This window comes from Triturus cristatus, chromosome 9 (genome assembly GCF_964204655.1).
Source record: "Triturus cristatus chromosome 9, aTriCri1.1, whole genome shotgun sequence".
NCBI lineage: Eukaryota > Metazoa > Chordata > Amphibia > Caudata > Salamandridae > Triturus > Triturus cristatus.
This window is the reverse complement of record NC_140592.1, coordinates 1,098,675,462-1,098,693,624: the sequence shown is the minus strand read 5'-3', so window position 1 is coordinate 1,098,693,624 and position 18,163 is coordinate 1,098,675,462. Positions and strand designations below refer to the sequence as shown.

Here is an 18,163-nt window from a genome sequence, read left to right as displayed (position 1 = left end):
AGACTACATGGTTATATTTGAAAACTTGTAATGAAAAGTCGAAACAAAGAGAAGGATACAACCCAGAGGTTTCACTTTCTACCCTTGTTAGACTCTTTAGACTATTTGATACTGAAGCTTCAGTTAGGCCAGTGTCCAGGAAGCAACTTGTCCCCGTTAGAAAATCGAGGCGCACTACTGAAAAATTGGCTCACATGTTGCTGCACTGTGACAGACTAAATACAGCGTAGAGAAAGAGGAACACTGTAAAGGCCTATGAACGCTGTAAAATCTTCATTGACAGGCTTTCTATGGGAATATTAGTCAAATGACACACAAGCATATTTCCCAAACAGTCCAATGGCCATATTAATTATTTACACATGTAACAGGAAGAGCTATATAGAGAAAGAACGGTGCAGTACCAATGTGCTCTCTAGTACAAAGGCATTCTAGATGACAAGGTGTACAATCTCACCGGGGCCATTTCAGCTAAGAATAGTAAATTGTTTGCAAGCCGCCTGCTACACCGAACATTTTCTAGAACCTGCAGATCCCTTATTTGAATCCAGGCAGTTGGTCAACTTTCCACAGTGGTGTATTTGACTGACGGCTTAGCCGCATGGGAGGCCGCTCGTTTAGGGTAATGGCTGCGTCAGCATGGAACTCCTTGCCTGTTGAAATCCGCTTGCTGGAGGACCTTCTGACCTTTCGGAGGGCTATAAAAACCTTCTTGTTTTAGCTGTTTCTTAGTTTCTGTTTTTAGCCTGTGGTTGTGTTACGTGCTACCTTGTCTCTGCGCCAGGACGCTCCTTGGCTGGAGTATCTGTGCGCACAATAAATAGTCGTAACATAACATAACATGGCTGGCTGTTATTTACAGCTCGATTAAACTGAAAAATCTGTCGTAGCAAGTGCTATCCAAAAGGTGGTACTATTTACACCAAACAATGGCAATGGAGAAAGTAGGACAGACTCTCTGTGGAGTAGATGCTCTACTTCACTGAAGGTTAGACTCAAGGATGTCAACGCAACCGCCACACCAGTGTTACATACAGATTTGGAGATTTATCATCCGACATTCTCCAAGTATCCTCTAGAACACCCTTAAGCATAAACAATATATCTGGAGGAAAGAAACCGCATAAAGTTACCGAAACACTGGACAACAGCATTCAAACATTTTGCAACATAGTTTGTAATAGCGAACAAAAGTAATGTGCAAATCCCTAAAAAGCACAATAATTTTTACGGGCTGGTGCGGTATAGTGCTACGGGAGAGGGCACTACATTGTTTAGCGTAGAGAGAGGGGTAAGGCAAGGCTGCATACCGGTGCACCCTTCCTATTCACATTGTACATCAAAAGCTTGGGAAGTATATTGGTCGAACAGTGCTGTGATCTACCACAAATTGGTCGACCGATTCCCGCCCTCCTATACGCCGACGATGCTGTACACATGGCCCGCACTCTGGTGGGGATCCATTGCTTAATAACCAGCTTTATTAACTATATGCAGAACTTAGGCCTGCTAGTCAAAGTTAAGACATTTATAATGAAGTGTGAAAAAGTAATTAAAAATGGCAGGATGTATTTATTGAAGACACGAAGATTAGTTCCACAAAGACATTCTACCTGGGCAATTTGTTTGATCAAGATGGTAAGTGGAGACAGGCTTTCAGTGCTAGGAATCTCCCGTTTATGAAACGTACTACAGCACGGTGTTATTTTTCAAGGAAACTAGGCAGAAAACCACCCAGAGAACTACTAATCATCTATAGATCAAAGGGTCTAATAACAGGTGTTTACGAAGCAGGAGTAAAGGGGTATACTGACAGCCAACAACTGCAATTGGTGGAGAATGCCTTTTTGAGACATATTCTAGCGTTACCAAGTAGCTGTTTATCCTACGTATGCCACGCTGAGCTGTGGCTATCCTTTTTAACTGATTTAATTAAGATCAAGCCTATTCTTTTGTGGCACACGATCTGGTCCACTAAGAAAACAACCCGCAACCATGAGATTGTCAGGGACGGTCTTAAATCTCACTTTGCTCTTCAAATACCATGGCTGAATTATATTTCAAAAAAAATATGAGTGATGATATTTCATTACAGTCAACAATGTATTCTGTAAGTTCTATAGTGAACAGAGAAAGAGTTGGATCCGGCCGATACGAAGGCTTTACGGCCTTAGACAAGGTCTACCTGCTTTCTTATTTTTACAGGCTCTATCAAACAAATATACACGTTTCTCTATGGTGAGGTTTTGTTCCAAGTGTGTGATTAGATGCAGAACGGCTTATTAAAATGATGGTACTATAGTGTCTGTAGTTTTTATCTGTGATATATATATATATACTCTTTTTAACAGAATGATTTTTACATGTTTTTTGTATATGCTGGGTATGGTTTCCTATGAAGAAATTGAATAAAGCTTAATTTGATTTGATTTTGATTTGATTTTAATTTGAGTAGGTTATTCGCAGTTTTGTAAAAGGGTTTGTAATAGCAAACAGAAATGATGTAAAACCCTAAAAAGCGAAGTATTTTCAAGGTCTGGTGGCTTAGTGGACTAATGCGTCCACTGTATGAGCCTGTGTTTAACCTCATGGTCACTTGTTCAAATCCCGGGCGGTCCACTCAGCCTTTCATCCTTCTGAGGTCGATCAAATGTGTGCCAATGAGTTGGGTAGCAATAAACATCTGTTATTCAGTGCTAAGATACCCGTTGCAGTGAATGTGTGCTTTACAAATACAGGTTATGTTTTTTTTTTATGTTATGCAAGGACAGTTTTAAAAAAAGCCCCTCCCCTTGCTAGTAAAACAGCAATACCGAATTCACCATGTACCCTGGTAAGAGCTATGTAGTCGCCTGATTGGCCAATGTCATCACCCTAATCCCATAGTACACCATGAAAGTATATATATATATATATAAATTCCATACTACCTTAGTCTTTTTTGTGGATGCATAAAATGTGAATGTCTTCACTTCGATAGTCTTCATCTTGCTTCTCCAGAGGAACTGCCTCCCATTCGAAATCCATCCGCAGAAGCTATTATAAACAGATGACATGGAAAACTACTGAGTTATCGGTCTAGTTTACATAAAATCAGGAACATATTTAGTATGAGACGCACAGTCCTGACATGCAACACACGTTACTGTCCTAAAATCACAGTTTGCAGAGCAACAGTTGTCATTTGAAAAACCTTTAAATAAAACGGAAGTCGGTCTGTTATTTTAGAAACATGCTCAGGCGGAGTCTGTGCGCCAACTCAAAGGATTACGGCTCGTGAATGCCTGGGATAATGCACAGAGCCGTCGCCTCAGGCCGGTTACTAAAAGCTTCAAAAGAGCCCACTCTCAAGTTCCCCAATCTTATCACACAGCCATTCGGAAATCTGGGTTGAACAACATGGATTACCCTAAGGCTCAAATTTTCTCTGCATTTGTAACAATTACATATAGTTTCCGAGGATGGTGAGGCTGCAGGGTCATCATGCTCATATGTAGACCTTCAGGATGCACGCGGAGGATGGGACTTTGCCAGGGACTTGGTGTTGTTGGAATGGGCAGCAGCTTCAAAGGGCCATCCATCCAGTGCAGAAAAGAACGGTTCTCTTTGCCCAGACCCGCAGCGCTAGCAATCAGCAACAGCAGGCGTCCTAGAACGTGGGTTTGTCCTATTTCTTCAGCTGGGGATTGCGATCTATTTTGACACCAGTTATCGAATGCCCCGCCCTAAGCATTTACTGTTTCCTGTCATGGCTACTAGGGATGTAAACAAATAGACCCACTCCAGACAGACGGCACGAACTCCTCAACCTAGAACCAATGTCGTGCTCCCCTTTGGTGGTATTTCTTTTACCTGGCGGATGAATTACTAGCAATGGTAAGCCCTGTCCTATACCAGATGCTCGGAGGTTTCAATCCCGCCCTTTCAGATGTCCTGGTACGTTGCATGTGTTTGTTTGAAATTGAACACATTGGCACCGTATTGTAGTTTGGAGGATTTCAGAGCAAGGTGGGCTGCTCTGAGCACAGACCTGTTTAATTCTCTGGATTGTTCTAAGGCAATCAAAACTTCCCTTGCAGCGAGGAATCTGGTGGGAGCATCCAGGACTTCGAGGGAAATATATGAAAAAAAGTCCTCTCTAAAATCCTCTCTTGGGAGGGCATGTTCCTCACCATGTTGGCCACATTAGTCTATTAGCACAGAGATTGGTTTGCTCTTGGGAATTCCTTGCTGACCAAGAAAGATTTATGGAAAGTGTTCTCAAGAGATTCAAGGTATACAGACAGAGTACTCCATGGGAAACCCACTGTGTTCCGTGTCACAAACTGGAAGCCGGGACCAGAGATTGTATGCCCATTCAAAGAATCCCAATCGGCGTTCAAAAATCTAGACACAAATAAAAGCTATCTAAGCGCAATTTAAAAACAATCCAGAATATATTCAAGAGGGATGTGGAGGACTGGTGATGACTCTCCTGGTCCGTATTAGAAGAGCCACCCTCTTAAAGATTAGGTACCTGCCATGATTCATTCAAGCCCTACAAAACATTTACTTTCTAGTTGCTGAAAATTAGACAATGCAGTGGAATGGAGAAACTCCATGCATATAATAAAATATGAACCACAAAGGAGTGTATGACGGGGGAATAGCACTTGCAGATATTCATAGATACTACTGGGCATCGCGCTTGGTGGTAATGAATGACTGGGCCTTCACCCAACCGAGAGAGCCAGCATATTTGATTGATAGGCACATTATGGAAGGTAGACGATACCAGACAATGATCTATGGGAGAAAAGCCCCGGTTGAATGGCTGAGACCTATGTACATTGTGGACCACGCATGAACAAATGTAACGTGGAGGGAGGGCCAGGGGTGGGGGGCGGACGGGCAATGAGATGCCTGGGCAAAATTACAGAGGACACTCTGTTCTGGGACAGTTACCTTCTAAAAGAATTAGGGGCACTGCTAGTGCTCCAACAGCGGGACAGACTAGAACAATTTAAAGTAGGAGACATGAGGACAAACTCAGAGATTCAGTTACATGGGGAACAGGAAAAAGACTAGGTTAGCCAAGACCCAGATGTTCAAGTATATGCATGTAAGACATGCACAACACAAGGAGAGAGTGGCCGAAGTACAGAACTGTTCCACTCTCGAGAAAAGATTATGAGGTGAAGCAATACAAGATAAAGCAATTATCACTGATATCCTACACCCTAATCAATAATGCTATCAGCTATATGGGTACCAAAAGTTACAGATGGGATAAGTGTCTAGGAAGTCTAGATGAAACGGAGTGGAAGGAGGCAATGTGGAAACCTAGAATGAATGAGATAAAAGCAGGTTTCCACCTAGTTCACCTTAAACTGCTGCATACAGTTTACTATACACAGACCCAACAAGATTTCCTTCATATGCAATAAGGGGTTGGATGTATTGTATGGATAAGTAACTGACCTGTAATCCTAGTTCTCTTCCAGGGGTATCCTCATCCAAGTCATAAGCACTGAATATTCCCACCTATGTACGGGGGACCCAGGAGTATATTAAAACTATATATATTTTTTCCACAAGTAAGACAATGCTGCCTTAATGAAAACAATGCGTCAACCAGTTTCCTTTACATCAATAGACATGTAGTCTGTTTTTAATTCTGTTATATACACTTATAGAAAGAAAAAGCAAAAGAGACACTGGTACTCTTTTTATTGAACTACAGAAGCTGCAATGTAACAGAGCAGTCATCGGTAGCCCATAGCCTGCATTGAAGAAAAGAAAAGACTTAACAGCATAAAATTGAAAGCACTGGCACCGTGCCTTTAAGGCAGTCATGAACCCTAGCTTCCCATCATGCCTCAGGGGTGACAGTGAAGTCAGTTGTTCTTTCCGGCACCTTCAGTCAGGACCCAGAAGTTTCACCTCTTACTTTGGCTTTTTGTCAAAAATATTTTGCTTAAAACCTTCTTAGTTCCTCTTCACTCGACGTCTTACACCTGTTGGAGTGAGGAGCTACCAGTTTCTGACAGAATTTTTCATTTTTTTCCTGTCAGAAAATGCCTGCTCTGTTTGATCCTTACCCTTCTTGTGGCAAAAAGAAGGCTAAAACAGACACTAGACAAGCGGGAGCCGAGAAAAAGGGGGGGGGGGGGGGGGCGCAAAACACGTTTTCTCCATGTTCATTTCCATAGGAAACTGTAAGATCTGCTTTTATGGTTACCCCCACTTTTGGCCTGGTGTTATGCTGCTTCTGACTAGTCTGACTGGGATCTTGCTAACAAGGACCCCAGTCTCTGCACTTTCTCCCCTAAATTGGTACATCCCAGATTGGATACTGGTATACCCTTATAAGTCTCTAGTATATGAGGTACCCAGGGCATAGGTACACCAGGGGTCCCCCGTTGGGCTGAAGCCACCCATGTGAGACCACTCAAACTGTAACTACAGGCCTGCCATTGCAGCCTGTGTAAGCTTGTGCTAGCACCACTTACAACAGATATAGGTTCCCCTATGTCTGAGGTCACTGCACTTAAAACCTGTAAGTCACCCCTAAAGTAGGCCTTTCAATCCTGAAGGCAGGGTGCTTGGTTCTAAGTGTGAGGGTGCCCCGGCATGAGCAGGACACCAACAACCTTCGGAGTCCATTCTACCGGGTTGTAAGTGCAACAGCCCTTACGATACATAGAGTGGCCATGTGTCATTATGCGATGACCATCTCTAAACGGGCTGTAACAAACCCGGTCATGTTTGGTATCAAACATGTTGGAATCATACCTCTCACACCGTAAACGGTGTGGAAAGTATGAGTCCATGCACTGTAAAACTCCTCCGGGAGGCCCTCAGTGTTCCCAGTACCAGTCTTCTAGCCCCGGACAGCAAAACATGGCTGCTGCCGATCATTGACACGATTCTGCCCTACTGCTGGTGAGCCAAGCTAGAGCAGGGGGAAGGCAGAACAATAGGTCTCCTGTCACAGGAAGCGCCACTCAGTCTGCTTGAGGGGCACATTTGGTGCACTCCTTGCATAGTCCAGTTCAAACCAGCTCAGGGAGCCGTTGGCTCCCAGGTGAAACTGGACAAAGGACATAGGTGTATATCCTCCTCACTGTCCGACCCCTCCCCTGGGAGGGAACCCTGAATCGTCCCAACCCTTTCCTTAGCGTACTTAAGGACTTTCCTGTAGGTGGGTCTCTAGATTCGTTGTGGGACAAGATTCATATCAAGGCACTACTTCTTTGACCGGCAGGGCACTCTCGACTTCGCTCGGAGTATCGAGACTGCAAATGGGAAGACTCCTGGTCTCGTCGCCCTGCTCGCCAGCAGCAACATCCGTGCCTGTGATCCGTACAGGAACCTTCCAAGACCTGTGGGCATCCAAGACACCTGAAGGAATCTCCCTTGAAGTGAAGGAGTAATTTCCCTGCATCTGCAGGCACCGCAATGAAGCCGACTGGTCAGCTGATCCGTGGCTCCCACAGACTCAGAAAAGCTCAGCATCACAGGTAGTGGTTCTTCACATACCTCGAGGCCTGCCCTGTCCTCTCACCAAGTTTGAGGCCAGTATCCCTCGTCAGAGCTGCGGGAACCGAACCCCTGTGCACTGGGTCAACTTGCCGTTGCAAAGGCTTGTTGGCTTCCTTCCTCCAAGATCTTCGGACTCCAAGTAGCGTCTACCACAAGCATCTCCTGTGACCAAGATCTTCTTTCTCACCACATCCCTTGCACCATGGGCCTGCATCTTTGGTGAGCTGCTTGAAGTCCTCTTGCGACTCCAGTGCCTCCAGCCTGTGGGTCCTCTTGAGGGTCTTCTTTGAATTCAGCAGGCTTCCCAGATTGCTCGGGGCCTGCTCCGACTCCCCTGCTTTTGGTGAGTCAGCAGGACCTTGATAGTCCCACATTGATTGCAGTTGCCAAGGCTTGTTGGTGCTCCCGACAAACACCGACCCCTCAACTCTCGACATCCGACATGGGACAGCTCGTGAACAGCTCCTGGTCTTCCACAGTGTCGCCTGGTCCGCACAGCTGCAGCTCCAAGGTCACCGTCAGCTCTCCTGCAACACCCGACATCGGTGGGCATTAGTCTTCCATGCCTCCTGGTCACTCCTGATTAGTATAAACTCTGTCCCCTCTGCTTGCAGGTACTTCACATCTTGAATCCACCTTTGGGTTCCACCTGACAATTTCACCTTCTCCAGCAGTGGCATCTTCCTGAAGTCCTCAACTGAGTTTGACGGGGGTTTCCAATGCAACTTCACACCTATGCACCCGGCTTGCCTGGTGTAGGTATCCTGGTTCCCAGGGTATCCACAGGTGGGGCGGCTCTCCAACCTTCTGTCTTCCACGGGGTTTCTTCAGGGTCCACTGGGAAGGGTCCTTCTCTAAAAATGCAACCGCGACTTACCCACTGACTTGCATTAAGCACGAGGTCGTGTTCCAACTCTGCACACGGCCTCCATGGGGTTCCTGGGTAAATACCTCTGGTGGTTCCTTGGGTCCCCAGCACTTCTACATCTTCTCGGTATAGTCTTGACTTGAGTCGTGGATCGCATACCACTATTTTAGTATATGGTCTGGTCTCCCCCTGCGACCAATGTGTATTCGTGCTACTTACCTGTTTTGTTTGCAAAGTATTATGTATATCTCTGGGTAGGAGAGATCTGTATGTGTTAGTGACTGTCTTATAATAAATACATATTTTTATAAATACACTTTGTGCTCCTCCCTACGGGAAGTAGCAATAACATCTAGACTTGGATTGATGCAACTCAAAGTACTACACAGAAGGTACTATTCCTGCTAAACTATGGTGAAAATGGGGAAAAAGGAAAATGCATTTTGTAACCGGAATTGTACTCAGATAGGTACATACTACCATATAAAATGGGAATGACCTATAATCCAACATTACTGGGAAGGGGTAGCGTCACAGCTACGAAAAGTGTATAGGAAGGAGCTGTATCTCCAGCCTAGGTTGTACCTCCTTAACATATGGGAAGCAACCGACTTGGCCCACATGGAGCTGGCGTGGGTAAACCTGGGGATAGCAATAGCAAAACGAAATATAGCCTGTAGGTGGGGAACACAGGAAGCACCAACAGTTGAGGAATGGAAGCAACACATGGACTAGTGCATGCTGGAGGAAAAAACGGTCTTGGTAAACAGGGGATGCCCACCCGCGGAAGTGGGATTGAATATGGGGAAATTGGAATGCCCACAAGGCATATGTTTCTGCTTCTCCTTCACTACAAGGAAATGGACTTGGAGTGATATGTTGGACGTAAATGTTGAAGATACTTAAGGGGTAACAAGCGCCTGGTTCAGCTAGAAATAGCGTCTCGAATACAAACTTCATGTATATCCTATGTGATAAATAACTCCGATTATTGTACGATTCCAAACTTTAATAAAAAGATACTTAAAAAAATAAAAATAATACATTGCATGGTTCTTTTTCACTTAATCTATACCAATAAGATTATGTCCTTGTAAAACAAGCTGCTTTACACTCCTTCTGGACTAAGCCTGAAGGCTGCTCTCCACAGCTACCACTTAGAGAGCTTTCTAAGGTTGTCCAAGACCACAAAAATCACCAAAAAGGCAGTCTGGATTAGTGCAGGGTGCGCACTTACATAAGTGTATACCATATACTAAGCCAGCTTCTCACAGAAACTTTAGACACAGCTACAGCCCGAACTGCTTAACGGAATTGCACCAAATTTGGCTGAAAAGTAGCTCTTGGTTCAAAAAGCACTTGTTTTGTTAAATGATGTAGATTCGTTCAGTAGTTCCTGACAAATTTAAATATTTCTCAGATATCCAAATATGGGCGCGGAGGATCCGCGAACCCTCCTGATCACGAGCCTGGGATCCGATTAGCTGCCAACACTTCAAACTAGGAAGTGTTGGCAGCCATTTTGTGACTCAGTTGAACCGAGTCACAAGAAAAAAATTCTAAACCATAAAATGGGGCATGGTAGAAACACCCAGACACCCCCTAGGCCTGCTGAGGGGGACCACAGGACCAAAAAAAGCATTTTTTTGTTATTTCTTGCGGATGTTGCGTTGGGTCCATGAATCCCGCTGAAAATTTTATAACAAACGAAGTGCGGACTACCGCGCTTTGTTTAATCAGGCCCCCGGGTGGGCCAGGTCCCGGGGGCAATGATCTCCTGCCATCCCATAGCAAACAAGTATTCCACTTTGAACAAGTGAGAGCATTTTGCTCTCACTTGTTCAAATAGGAGAATTTTGCTTTTTACCCTCAGGGAGCTGCATCTCAGCATCTCCCTGGGGAGAAAATAACCATGCCCGCTCCCACAGGAGATGGCTGGCACCCCAGAGGCATCAGGCTCCCCCGCGGTCCCTGACCACCTGGCCATGCCCCGGATGATGGGGTCCCCCAGGGCCTTTAAAAACAAATGACTGGGCCCCAGGGGATAGGGTTCATCGGCCGAAATCAGCCTGGGGAGGGGGGGCACTCAGCCCCCCTCCCTTGAAAAAAAAAAAATATATGGCCTGGCCTCCCTTTAAATATATATATATATATATATTTTGTTTTAATGGCTGGGCCCCGGGGGATGGGGTCCCTTGGGCTGAAATCTGCCTCGGGAGGGAGGGCCACCATTTTATTAAAAAACAAAAAATGGCTCAGGCCCCGGGGGATAGGATCACTGGGGCCCTAAATGGTCAAGGGCAAGGGGAGGTGGCCACACAGCCCCCTTCCTAAAATAAAAACATAAAAAGTGGCAACTCTGCAGAGGCCCGCCACCTTTGTCTACTACTCTGCAAACGCACCTCCTGGTGCACTGTTGGTTGGGGGATGAAGTCCCCTTCGCTGCGGAGGGTCCGTAGCGGCCAACTAACCCACCTGTTACCTCCAGTAATCCCCACGCAGTGGGATTGCTGAGAGGTTGTGGGAGACCACGCCCCTTTTTACACTACTCTGAAAACGCACCTCTTGGTGCACTGCTGGTGGGGCGATGAGGTCCCCTTGTGTCTTGAGGACCTTCCGGACTGAAGTGGACTTCGTCCACCAGGCAACAGAGCTGCTTGGGGGATCTCCTTTGAGACGTCATCAGTGATGTCACTGACCAGGTCTTGAATGATGTAATATGGGACTTCATCACCAGAGCATTGTGGGGGTGCGAATTATAGTTAGTTCAGCTAACTAGAACGGCTGAATTTCTCTGGCTTTCAGTCAGTCAGTCAAAGGCTTTATTTCGATAAAAAACGTATCATAAAAGCTTCAGAGAAAAAGAAAAACAAGAATTTGATTACATTTAACCTTAAAAACTTGATTTTCAAATAAAAGAAGCACATCATAAATAAATAAATATTTTAAAAAAGATTAAACATTTCCTTTAAGCCTTTTGCTTCTAATGCACCAGGCCCATGATAGGACTTTGGAAAGGGCACAAACATACAATGGGCGAGAGTGCGACATTAAAATGCGTAGTGCCTCAAAATGATGCCTGGTCTGTGGTAAATATTTCGTTACCGGTACTATTTTTATGCGGTAAAGTCTTAGTGAGAATAACTCAGTAAAAATAAGAGGCAGAATCCGTGGTATTAGAGGTTTAAAAGGGCTTTATTCCTATACAAAGGAACACAATTCGAATTGTGGGCCTTCTATTCCATCACCACGAAAGTTCAGGAAGGAAGGGGCATACATTCTTGACAGGTAATCACTTTTATAAGATTTACATTATAGTGTAACAGATGCAGGAGGCGTAACAGCTGATAAGAGAGATAAAATATGCATACGTAACCAAAAAAGGCGTAAACATGGGTGTAACTAGAATACGTCATTAAACATGATATCACAAATGGGTGGATCCATAAGAGAATCCTGCAATGTCAGCAGAAATATTTGGCAGAGATGCGCGCGCAGCCGCATGACGTGTGATTGACGTGCAACTAGAGGGTGAAGGGGACTTGACATTTAGCTCTACATGTGGAGACAGAAGTCTGGGGGTTATGTCAACCTAGTCCCAAATCATATCTAGTATCCTATGTTTAAAGAACTGTGTTATCCAAAAGGAAAGGTCTCTAGGATAGCATCTATTCTATACTGACTGTTAGTGCGTGTACAAGCGTCTAAGTGTCTACATGAGATGCGAGGGGGTAGGAATATTCCATGGTAACGGAGGCTATGAATTACTTGCACGAGGACAGCGAGGCCTGGCCCCTTGCACGGTAGCTGGAGGAATGTTTACCTAAACTACTAGACAGGAATGCATCGGATGAGGAGCAGAGGAGATAATCTTGAAGGTGAAATACAGTTTTTGGCAGGCAATAGGCTGGATCAGGCACCGTTCGCCGCGCAGGGAGTAGGACAAAGTTCATGGACACAGATGCAGGCTCAGACTGGAGCTTTCAGAGGCAGAAGGCAGGAAAAGGCTTGATGACAGAATTCAGGGCCTACTCGCCTGAATCTGTAAAATGTGGAAAGTGAACCACATAAAGTCGGTGGCCTTTCATACTTAGGAATGGAATATCTGACCCATTCATGGTGGATCTGAAAGAGGACATGTTGACGGTGGACGCACATATATTTGCGTCTTCGAAACTGGAGCAGGAGGGAACATACATGTACTTATAGCATGTACATGGAGCCGTTGGGGGTCTACGATAGGGGACATAACTGATCACAAAATTCATATTTCCTCATTCCCTCCTTGTCCCCTACGGACCCTCAGGAGATATCGATCTTCATCAATCCATCGATCTGTTCATATAGCATCATTTGTTCTTCTTTCTTCTTCCGGGATTTTGAATGAAAACTTGGAGGTGGGATACACGATGTGGCACACAGACCACAAATCGCTGGCCCACATTGTAGACATAAGCAACAACTGAATAGTATGAGAAAGCCAATACCTAGGAAGGATAGGATTCTCCATCCCCAGGCTGACAACACGCCCCAGAACCAACCGGACCAAGTCCAGGTGCCTGGACTCTGGTGTATCTGGCTTATAATCTTATGAAGGCGGGTTATGGCTTTATATACTGACGGCGAATTTTCTGGTATGAAAATGCAGCAACTTGATCCGATGACCCTACAAGCTCCGCCCCTATCGGCCAGGATGACGTCAAGGACAAGACGATTTTGAAGCACAACAATCCGCATAGCAGACTGCTCTTCTGTTAAATTGCCTAAGGCGGATATAGTTTCGTTCACTACTGCTTCAAGGGTTCTGGTTAATCTACGTATCAGCTTACTATTAGTGACTGTACCTATATAGGGAAAGAATCCTTTATTGAAATCTGTGTATTTTTCCCATGCTGTTTCAGTGTAATCGACAATTGGGAGATCTCTCTGTTGTCTATTGTGTACTAAATGGGTATTTCTATGATAATCAGGAGGAGCTAGGAAAACAGGCGGCAGAAGGAATGCTATGTAACAGGTACCATCCCAATCTAGAGGTAGACATATATATGCGGTCTGGCCACATATGAAGTAGGAATGATGGGAAGCTCTAAATGTAGACTTGCCTTGATCACTGAATTTTATTACAGTGGTGCATTTACTATGGCCCATGTGTATGGAACCATTCTTTTTTACACATAATTCCCCTTTTACTGGGAATACTGACATGGCGGGCAAGATTGGTGTAGCTTCAGATTCAACGTTCAGGATCATGAGGTTAAGTGTAAAATTACCTAATCCATATACTTCATTTTCTAGATCAGTTCCTGTTCTTTTGGGAAGTCCCTCCTTGTTAGGGTAGCAGACTTTAAGCAAAACTAGGTTCAGGTTTCCCCATACCCGGTTGTCTTGGTAAACTGCGGAATTTGAATCTAAGGAATTAATCAAACTAAACCATGCTCCACAGGAGCCATTGTGTGTGAACGGATATGGAAAGAGGGGCAAAACTCCCTTATAGTTTTGATAGGGAGGGAGTCGGCCACATATCCAACAATTTGTAGCATTGCTGGTCTGATGGGAATGATGTAACATACTAATGAATGTGTTGTTGCGCAGCGCAAATCTATAGGACAACTCATGCGGAGGAAATTCGCTAAAAGAATGTTCTGCAGTTATATTGTAAGCATGTTTAAGAATAAGGTAATATATATGCAATAGTACGCTGAAAACGATGATCAGAAGACTTAGAAAAAACAAAATTAATAGGGTTACCGTGCAGTGACTACGAAGTGATTTACAATACGCATGCTTTTTAAGCTGCGTCCGCTGATTTCTTTCTCTATTCCGGTCTAGAGGATACATGTCAGAGACAAATTCAACCGATTCACCTTGGAGAGGACTTAAACAATCAAATTGTCTGACTTACTAGACCTCAATTTTAGTTTATAAAGTTCTGGGTTTGATTTCTCAACCAAGGGGAGCTTTGAGTCTGTCTGTGAGGGAATACAGGGTTGAGTATGGACACTGGATGGTAGTCCATAAAATTTCTTGATATGACTCGAGTGCAACCACCCTTTGCGACCCTCAATCTTCACGGCAGTCCTTGTAGTCAGTAGAACCAACTTAGGCGACTTCCACCTAGGATCCAGTTGGGTCTTCCGGTCGAAATTCCTGACCAAAACCAGGTCACCAGGAACCACGTCATGGGGCTTCCCCTCAGTATTATCGGGAAAAGCTGCGGTTACCTGTGAACGACAAGATTGTAGTGCAGACATCAAGGAAGCCAGGTAATCTGTCAGCATATTACAGTCAACATCAGTTATTTTGCGAGGTATAGGCGTCCCCCACATATTTGGTGGTCTACCGAAGATCACCTCATACGGGGATAGCCCTGTTCGAGAATGTGCTACCATTCTCATGTAAAAGAGCGCAACTGGTAAGGCTACTATCCAGTCGACACCTTTTTCCCTACATATTTTGGACAATCTAATTTTCAGGGTTTGATTATGACGTTCCACGAGACCTGCGGCCTCGGGATGCCGGACACAGTGGAATTTCCATTGGTAGCCTAACAAAAGGGAAACGTGTTTCATTAGTTCGGATGAGAACGGCTGGCCGTTATCTGAGTAGACAACACGTGGTAAACCGTACCGTGGGAAGAATTCTCGAACTAACTGTTTGGCAGTAGTCGGAGCGGTGTAATCTGAAACCGGGTATGCTTCTGTCCAACGGGAAAGAGCACAGACAACTACGAGGACATATTTGAATCCTCGACATCGTTCCATCTGGATATAATCCATCTGGAGGACTTCAAAAGCATGATCGGGAGGTTGAAATCCACCCTGCTCTACGGGGATGCTTTTACCTGGATTAAACTGACAACATATCATACAGGTACGAACTTTTTGTTTAGCTGCTGCTCGCAAGTGTTTGTTGAACCAAATGTGTTGAATGCTGTCTAGCATAGCTTTCTCTCCTAGGTGTGCTGGACTATGTATTGTATTAATGATAACTTGGACCATGGAGTCGGGAAGAAACCATATAGATTTTTCCTTCGTCATCCATCCTTGATCCGTTTGGATCCCTCCTAATTCAGTCCATTTCTTTATTTCTTCTGGTGTAGCATGTGTCTGTATGTCAATTACATCAAGGGCGGGATCCTTAACTGTCATGCAATGTGTTGGTGTCGGAACTATTGTCTTTGTCATGTCAGTTGTGAGAGTCTGATTCTGAGCAGTCTGTTTAGCTGTTCTGTCAGCTAGGTCATTACCCTGAGAAATGATATCGGTAACTTTTGTATGGGCTTTGCATTTCATAATCGATATTGCAGTAGGTAGATGAATCGCGTCTAATAGGGCTTGAATGAGGGGTCCGTGCTGGATGTGGGCACCGTGAGAAGTTAAATAACCTCTCTCTCGCCACAGCACGCCGAAGTCATGGACGACTCCGAATGCATAACGTGAATCTGTGTATATGTTGACTTTCTTATTTTTGGCTTGAATACAGGCTTGTGTCAGAGCGATGAGCTCTGCTGCTTGAGCTGACAAAGTGTTAATACGATTTGTTTCAATGACTTCAGTGTCTGTTGTGACTGCGTAAGCAGCCACTAACTCTCCTGTACTTGTTCTCATACATGACCCATCTACATACAATGTCAAGTCTGGATCTGACAAAGGGATATCTGTCAAGTCTTGTCTGGGTTTCGTCGTGATAGTAATAATTTCGACACAATCATGTGCCAATGGATCTGTTCCGCCTACTGGTAACAGTGTGGCAGGATTTAACGTATTACAACGTTTGATTTCTATGTGTGGCTGAAACAATGTCAGTTCGTAACCGGTGAGTCTCGCTATAGTCAAGTGTTGTGTTTGTGTGCGGTTCAAGAGAACCTCTACTGCGTGTGGTACTTGTACTGTCAATTGGTGTCCTAACACTATGGCATCGCTTTGTCTGATAGCTAAAGCTGTTGCTGCCACTGATTTCAGGCACGCAGGAAGAGCCTGAGCTACTGGATCTAATGTACTAGAGAAATAAGCACATGGTTTGTGTGATCCTGCTTGTTCCTGAGCGAGTACTGATAAGGCAGTACCTTCGCGTTCTGTAACAAAGAGTGTAAAAGGCCTACTGTAACATGGTGTTGCTAAAACAGGTGCTTGGCATAAAGCTTTCTTTAAGCTTTCAAAGGCATGTGTATGTTCTTGAGTCCAAGGGAGGACAGTCGATGTGGCTGCCTCCTGTGTTGTTAACTGGATGAGTGGTTTTGCTAGAAATGCATATTGAGGGATCCACTGCCTACAGTATGAAGTGAGGCCTATAAAAGCCCGCACCTCCTTTTGTGTCTTGGGTGTTGGCATGTTAGCGATTAACTGGATGCGGTCGGGTGTAAGCTGCCTTCCCTCCTTGGACAGCGAGTGCCCAAGGTAAACAACTCGCTGGACACAGAATTGCAGCTTAGAAGGGGACACCTTGTGCCCCTTGTCGGCCAGAAATTGTAAAACCGTCAGTGACGCTGTTTCACATTCAGGTTCGCTTCGGGCGGTGATCAGCAGATCATCGACATATTGAAGCAAGGCAGTGTTAACTGGCATGTGGATACTGTCAAGTTCTCGTTTCAGTGCTTGGCTATAGATGCTAGGGCTTTCTGTAAATCCTTGAGGTGCGCGTGTGAATTTAAAACTTCGTCCATTTAAACTGAATCCGAACAGATATTGACTTTCCGGATCTATTGGGACGCTAAAGAAAGCATTCTTGAGATCAATTACAGTGAAGAACGTTGCTTCTGAGTCAATAGCTGTTAGTAATGAAGAGATATCTGGGACCACGGGGTATTGTGGTACAATACATTTATTTAATTCGCGCAGATCAATAACTAATCGATATACTGGTGGTGCTTTTGGATCCGTTCTTTTAAGAATCGGAATTATCGGGGAGTTACATACATTGGAGTCGGTTTCGACAACCACTCCTTGTGTAATGAGCTCGTCAATGATTTGCAGTAAAGCCACTACAGCATCGGGTGTTAATTTGTATTGTCGTGGTAGTATTACTCCTGTTTTTAGAGTGACACGATATGGTGTAATATTCATGCAACCAACATCAGTGGGGCCTTGTGCCCATAAATGTGTAGGTAAATTCTGCAGTCGGTGATCCATGTCTCTGGACACGTAGTGACCTTTGAAGTCACGTAAAAATAGTCGTACTCCTTCCGGAGAACAACATATTATAGCTCCTAGAGCTTTCAATGTTTTTATACCTAACAAGTTTTCTGGACAGGATTTGGTAAGCAATAAATCTGTAGTACGTGTCAATGGACCAATCGTAAGTGGAAGAGGTTGTGTTACGTCATTTATTATAGGTTTTCCTGAGAATCCAAGGGAAATATTTTGTGAGCCTGAGAGGGGTGCCCCTGGAACTTCACTGCGTCTTATAGTTGTTCTGCTTGCCCCTGTATCAAGTAAAAACTTTCTGTCTTCCCCTAATAGTTCACTATGTACATAAGGTCCCTCTTGGTCTACAGGAACCTCAATAAGGGGTAAGCCAACTTCCCTCTCTAGGCTATCTCATGAGTATCGCTGATAATCGGGATAATCTGCTTGTGCGTACTGATACATTTGTTGTGTTGTTGCTTGTGTTGCAGCAATAGGCTGCGCTTGTGGTGGTGCTACGATCTGTTGTGGAGCTCCCTGTTGCGGAGCTAGTTGTTGCGGAGCTAACCTAGGTTGTGCATGCTGAGCCATTGGTTGTTGATTCTGATCCTGTCTAGGTGGACGTAGTCTCTCCTGCGTTCTACCTGTA

General features: G+C 44.7%; 1 protein-coding gene across 2 annotated transcripts in view; it reads right to left on the bottom strand.

Annotated features, from left to right (window-relative positions):
- Window positions 1–18,163, bottom strand: part of VCPKMT (valosin containing protein lysine methyltransferase) — a 111,917-nt gene that overhangs the window by 16,946 nt on the left and 76,808 nt on the right. For both annotated transcript variants that reach the window (XR_014968900.1, XM_085627001.1), the window contains exon 5: window positions 2,931–3,036. Coding sequence is in view for 1 of the 2 variants with exons in the window: in XM_085627001.1 (XP_085483127.1) it covers window positions 2,932–3,036 (105 nt within the window). In the remaining variant the exon portion in view is untranslated. The remainder of the gene's footprint in view (window positions 1–2,930; window positions 3,037–18,163) is intronic.